General features: G+C 49.0%; 1 protein-coding gene across 1 annotated transcript; it reads right to left on the reverse strand.

The window, feature by feature from the left end:
- Positions 1-1,686: 1,686 nt before the first annotated feature.
- Positions 1,687-2,061, reverse strand: LOC103773240 (FK506-binding protein 4-like; the record flags this gene model as incomplete). The annotated part of the gene is made up of 1 exon (XM_008940602.1): positions 1,687-2,061. A coding segment is annotated over one exon (375 nt), but the record flags the coding sequence as incomplete, so codon positions are not given.
- Positions 2,062-6,819: the final 4,758 nt, after the last annotated feature.

Below are 6,819 nucleotides of genomic sequence, written 5' to 3' on the forward strand. Positions count from 1 at the left end.
GTGAGTGCTGGAACAGCAGCAGGGTGGTTGGGTTGGAAGAGATGACCTTCCACAGCAGCTTCATCTTCCAATCCTGCTCCTCATCTTCCTCCTGTCTGCCCCAGGACCTGCCAGTGCCCTGCAGTGGCATCAGATGGAGAAGAGGCAGCAGGTTGGAGGAGGGGAGAGCCCCACACTTTTCCCCCAGGCTTTTTACTACCCTTTTTCTCATAAAGATGAAACCCTAAGGGGGGGAAATGCTCAAGTGTGGGGTACTTTTACCTTCCCAAGAGAAGGGAGGTGAGAAGATCCTTCCTCCCCATGTTTGTGGTGGTTACTCTAGCAGCTGTCTTTGCTACAATCTTCTCTTTTCTCTCTCCTGCCATTTATTTTCTTGTCATGATGAAGTTTTCCTTCTTTTTTTTTGAAAGCTCAAGCTCTCCCTTCCTTCCTAATTCTTGTTTTAGTGGAGGTGCTTGACAGCTGTAACACCCAGCCCTGTCTGCTGTTGAATCCAGGCATGGAACCAGACACACAATACATTAGGAAAGGCTTCAATCAGCTTTTCATTCTGGTTTTATCTCTGCAAAAATAGTTTTAGCCCTTTCTGAAGGAACAGAACGCTGCCTGGCTAATAGCTGGAAGACCAGAAGGACCTGGAGAGTCACTAAAAGGGTAGGAATGATGAAATTATTCCTGAAAGGTGCCTGGAAAGAGGTAGGGGTAGACATGGGATCTCCTTTTCCAACCTTTTCTACACTCCCCAATCTTGTATGTATGGAGAGAGCAGGAGAGCAGCCCCTCTTCTGCTCTCCTTCCCTTGAAAAATACCATGGGCTGGGCTGTCTATCCCATTTACAGGGTGGAAAGAACCTGAGAAACCTTGAAACTGTCCCAAATTTGCCCTTGGTGGTGGTTGTAGATGACAGCTCCTGCTGTCCCAGCCAGTGGGTGCCTCTGGAAATCAAAGAGACAGCAAAATCCTGCTGGCATGAGAATAATCCCTTGATTATTGATCCCAACTTGACACTTTGCCACTAAACCCTATGAAAGAAAACACTTTTTTTATGTGTGGGAGTGTTTCCTCCTTCTCCCAAATCCCCCCTCTGTCAATCCCATACCTGTGTAGGAATGTGATCCCCAGGGTAGACCTCTGTGAAGTAACAAAACCCATCAAATAAATCCCCAAGGAAACTTGCTGGGAAGAAAAGATCTTTTGTTGGTGATGAAGCAAAGGGGAGGAAAAAGTTGCAGGTGAGCCTCTCCCCCTCCATTCTTCTCCATCTCCTAGGAAACCTCAACTGAAAAATAAGAATCCAACCCTCAGAGGATGGTTTCATCGTGGTCTCATAGGTTGAAAATCAAGTTCTAGATGAAGAAGGGGTTTTGGCAGCCCTCTGAGGAGGATAACTGGGTTTATTCCTTCTCCTTGCTTTGCTTGAGCTTCTTGGGTGATGTTTCCAGGGGTCTTCAGCTGTAAAACAGTCTCAGTTGGAGGTGTTTTGGTGGCCCACCTTTTCTTTGCACTTACCAACCAGTAGATAACTGGCACTTGGAGCTTATCTGCTGAGAAAAAGCCAAGTAGAAGTTGTTCTGTCTGGTTTTGTCTGGAGTGAAGGGTTAGGACAAGATTCATTGATCATTCAGCCAATCAGAACTGTTTTAACCTCAACTCAGTAAAGGTTGGGTTATTTTTTCAGGAAAGCTTTAACTCCTGTTAAAGAGAATCCTGGGCTGCTTCTTGGGCTTCTTCTTGGGCTTCGTCTTGGGCTTCTTCTTGGGCTTCTCCTTGGTCTTCTCCTTGGGCTTCTCCTTGGGCTTCTTCTTGGGCTTCTTCTTGGGCTTCGTCTTGGGCTTCTTCTTGGGCTTCTCCTTGGTCTTCTCCTTGGGCTTCTCCTTGGGCTTCTTCTTGGGCTTCTTCTTGGGCTTCGTCTTGGGCTTCTTCTTGGGCTTCTCCTTGGTCTTCTCCTTGGGCTTTTGGGCTTCTCCTTTGGCTTCTCCTTGGGCTTCTCCTTGGGCTTCTCCTTGGGCTTCTTCTTGGGCTTCTTCTTGGGCTTCTTCTGGGCTTCTTCTGGGCTTCTCCTGGGATGTATGAAGTTACACATCCATAGAAATCTCTCAGATTTTAGATGAGACAACAAACCCTGACCATAAACTTCTGGAAGTCAGGATTCTAGTGGGGAAAAAGCAGGAGTTGTAGCTACCAGCAGGGATAGAAGGTGCTCTTAGGACTTTTTGTGTGGAACAGCCACTAAACACCAAGGTTTGAGGGTTGAGGACCCATGCTGGCAGAGTAACCACTCTGCTTTTGAGTCCTCTTGGATCAGCACTGCTCCAAATAGGCCATTTCTAGATCTCTTCTGAGCTCTTCAGGTTGCTCACACTCTCCAGAGCTCCATTTGGACCCAGCTGGGTTGGAATTCTTTGGAGGAACCGTGGAGCTCCCAACTGGCTGGAGCTGTTTGTTGCCTCTCTGCAGCCTGTGCTGCTTCAGGGGGGGGGCTTTTCATCACCTTTATGGTTCTGACAGACACTTCTGGGGCAGAGTTCTTCATTTCACTGAGGAGATGATCTTGGTTTCCTCTTTTTCCTGCTGCTTTTCTTAAAGCTGAGTGGTTTCATTCCTCTCAGCTGCCTCTCCCTGCTTGGCCACAGCTCCTTTCATGAGGTTTAGGCTCTGCCTGGTGGATTTTGCTCACATATTTCTTGAGGATCATCCTTGCTGCCAACTTTCAGTTCTCCATTTCCATGGAGTGGAACAGTCTGTTCCTTGGGGGTGACCTTCCAGGAGAGCTCCTCTCTCCTGCTGTTGGGTTTGTCCAGTGGGATCTCTGCCTCATTCAGGGCTGATCAGCCAGAAGCTCTTGAGGGCATCTAGATGGTTGCTGTGAGAACAAAACAGCTTTTCTTGCTTTTCCTGGCAAAGATGGTTCAGCTTGGAGATGTTCAACTGCTTCCTCTGCCCCTCGGGGCTGGACCAAACCTGTTGGTGGCTCTGAAGGTCTCTGGGCTGATGTCAGGGAAGGAGCAAGGAGGGTTTGAAGGGATTTGTTGGACTCTTTTTACTTGCCTGGGGAAATGTGGTGTTAAAAGTGTCCTATTACACACTTTTAATGACTATTATTTTTAATGTGGCATTAACACAACCCTTTCTTCTTGTCTTGCTCATGCATGGCTTGAAGGTGACACACCTGGAGCATTCCAGAAGGTAGAAGTCACTTGGAATGAGGTGGCCTTGCTGATTTTCTGACTGGGAAGCTTCATCCTCATGGAAAATGCAAATCCCTTCCAAGCTCTTGCCTGGTTTCCCATCAAAACCAGTCTAAATCTTGTGCCAGCAGCATCTTTCAGCAAGGAGTCCTTCAAACCATTGACTTCTGGTGGCACCTCTACCTTGCCCTGGAAAGGACAGTGAATATTCAGTCTCTGTGTTCTCCCAGCTACTGCCAAGTTCTGGAGGGCTTTGTCCTATCTCCCTTCCATCATCTCTCTTCTAAGTTGGGCAGATCTTCCCTGGTGCTCCCACCACTCTTCTTTGCAGTGATTTAGTGTGTGTGGAGTCACCAAAAACCAACCCAGAAGGAGTGAAGAGCTTCCTGCTGGCTGTTGCTGGTTGAGGAGCTTGTGGAATGGGCCAGAAGAGCCTGTGGAGCAGGGAGATGAGAGGATGGGAACTGTAGGACCTCTTCTTGTTGGCATCATGCTGTCCAGTCCATCCAGCACCATCCCTTTGGCCTGTTTAATTCAGGCTCCTCATGACATGGAGCTGGTCCTGGGAGGGAGGTGGGCATGGGAGGAGGTGGAGAGGAGGCAGAAGACCCCAAGAAGAGGAGAAACTCCTGTTCCAGTGTTTTCCAGATCCTCAGTAACTACTAAAACATCACCAGCTTCCCCTCTCTTGGTTGTTCAGCTTTATTGCTGTGGACAGGGCTGTAAAATGTCATTTTTGAGGAGCTCATTCTTGGGACATCACCTGTGGTGGAGATCTTGTGGAGAACATCCATTCCCATCGTTCCTGTGGGATTTATTGGCTGTGTCTTCCCCTTCACCTTCTCAGGGTGTTTTTTTCTTGGCTTTTTGGGCAGCTTGGCTGTAAAACCCCCTCCCAAACTCAACTCCTTTGGCCAAGGCCCCCCTGGGAACGAGGCAGAGTTGGATGGATGCTGATTCCCAAATTTCCTCGGATGCCTTTCACCAAAGGGGGAATTTGTTTTGGATGAGGATGTTTGAATTCTGTTGGGATGGAGGTTGTCTCTTTTCAAGAGGGCAGATGAACCCCAAACTAAACTGTGTTTTCCCAGAGAGCTCCTGTTGCTTTAATCATGTAGATATCTGAGAATCTCTTCAAATATCAAAGAACCAATTATGTCCTGCATGGAGAAGACCAAGGGAGAGCTGGGTTTGTGCTAGGATTAATAAATCCAGGCTGGTCACAGCAGGTCTGATGTCCTCCCTGGCTCAGCCCTGTAAATTTGCAGGTCAGAGGTGGGTCTTCCTTTATTTTTTCATCTCCCATCTCCTCTTGGCTCAGCAGGAGTGACTCTGAAATGAAAAAAACCTCCCAAAGAACCCCTCAGGAGCTGGTGACAAGGCAGAGTGGAGAATGGCTCATGAAGGAGGTGGAAATCTGATGGTTTAGGGTGAGAAGTGTCTTATTTTCTGACCTTTAAATAATAAGGGGAAAAAAAAGGGACCCCCCCCACCCCTTTTCCTCAAACCAACAGGCTGGATCCTCCATGAAAGAGCTGATTTTGTGGGGCTAGATGTCATCTTCTCTCTGCAGATGCAGCTCTCTCCACCAGGGAGCTCTTCCAGTTGAGTTGGAAAAGGCAAAATCATCAGGGAAAGTCAAAGGTCCTGTGTGAAACCAACGTTTTGGGAGGAGATGACACGATCTGGGCTTAATTCCTTGGAGAGGCTGCCAGCAGAGAGCTTGTTTTTGAAGGAAGGGTTTTGTTGTGGTGGCTTGGCTTGCTTCAGACTTTCTCACAAAGCTCCTTTGCTTTCTCTTGGTGGTTTGGTGCTTGGTTGGAGTGTTGGAGCTCATAGGTGTGTTTTCTCTCTCTCATTCCTGGAGATTCCTCCTCCCAGAGATGCTCCAGGCTCCTCAGCATCTTCCCAGCCTCTGTTGGACTCTTTCCAGTTGTTCCTTGGCCCTCTTGAATGGGGAAGCCCACAGCTGGACACAGTTGTGTCCAGATGTGGCCTCCCTAAAGCAGAAGGGCAGGAGAACCTCCCTGAGGAGAACCTCCCTGGACCTGCTGGCCACACTCATCTTCATGCTCCCCAGGAGACCATTGGCCTTGAGGGCCCATTGCTGCCTCATGGGCAACTTCTTGTCCTCCAGGACTTCTAGATCTTCACAGAGCTGCTTCCCAGCAGGTCCTGGTGCAGGGGGTTATTCCCTCTTTGAACTCTTTTGATGCTGGTGTTGTTGGCACACTCACAGTGAGTCTTCTGGCCCAGTGGTGGGATGGGAGGAAGGCTTTGGTGGTGGCACATCTCTTGGGTTGCCCAGATGGACTCCCAGGAAAGGAGGTTGGGTTCTTCAGTGTCTCGTGGCCCTTCGCAGGCTTGGAGGTGACAGATCCTTGTCTCAGCTCTAGGCACAGCTCCTTAAACTCCTAAATGCCACATGCTCCAGCTTCCCTGGTCCACTTGAGGTCCTCCTCCCAGCACTCTGCTCCACCTGAGGTCCACAGCCAGCATTCCAGTTGATCCAACCTTTTCCTCTGCAATCCATTTCTTGGCTTCTCAGCCATCTCCTGCCCAACGAGGTGCAGCAGATGGTTTGGAGGGGGTGCCATGAAGGTTCCTCCAGCCCTGCTTTGGTGACCATGGCTACAGGTCGATCCAACCTTCCTGTCCAAGGTGCTCCCAGCAGCGTTGGGGGTTTGTGGTGAAGAGCTGCGACCTCAAAGATCAGTGAGATCCAGAGGCTGCTGCTTGGGGATGGGTGAAATTTGGGTTGGGGCTGGGAGAAACTCCATCTCCAGCCAGCAGTTGGTTGGTGGCTTGGCTTCCAAAGCCAGGCAGATGTGGCTTTTTTACTTTCATGAAGTAAAACTCATCTCTCAAAGCCTAAATACCTCATTTCCTTGGGTTTAATTTGATGGAGTCATTAACTCAGCATTTCAGGCATGAAATATTGAATGGATTTCATAACCCTTGCCTGGTTTGGAGTGAGGTTCTCCTGACTTCATTCAGCTCCTCTGGGATGTGGTTTGAGGGGTCATCTCTGACCAAAAAGGAGGAGGAGGATGTGGAGGTGAGGAGCTGGGAGGAATCCAGGGGCAATAGTGATGCTGGTGATGATTTTCCTGGTTTTTCTCTCTCTTATGGCCTGGTGGGTTTTGTAGGTTCCCCCTTTTGCCTGCACAGCTCCATATTTTTCTCAAAAAACCCTCATTTTTCCTCTCATTTTCAACCATGAAGTCCTAACCCCACATTTCACATTCCCCTCCTGCTGATACCACGAGGTATTTGATCAGGAATCCTAAAAACCTCCCCCAAGAGTGATGAGAACAATGTTTCTGACTGAACCTTCTGCTTTCTGCAGCTTCCTGGTCGGAATTTTAGGCCAGGCTACAACGCTGAGGTTGGGGACAAGTGGATCTGGCTGAAATGAACCTTGCCTCCCCTTTGGAGACCCTCGTTGGGATGATGGCCCACAGAATTTTGGGGGAAGAAACAGCCAAGGTCAACGTGTCTGCTCCACAGCAGCTCTGCAGGGTGAAGAAAAACGTTGGGGGAAAACCAGGTCCAACATCAAAAATCCCAGACTTTGAAGAGGGAAATCACTTTGTTCTGGTTTGATCTTTGCCTTGAGGTGTCATCTGG

This window comes from Merops nubicus, unplaced genomic scaffold (assembly GCF_000691845.1).
Source record: "Merops nubicus isolate BGI_N331 unplaced genomic scaffold, ASM69184v1 scaffold31775, whole genome shotgun sequence".
In the NCBI taxonomy this organism is placed as follows: Eukaryota; Metazoa; Chordata; class Aves; order Coraciiformes; family Meropidae; genus Merops; species Merops nubicus.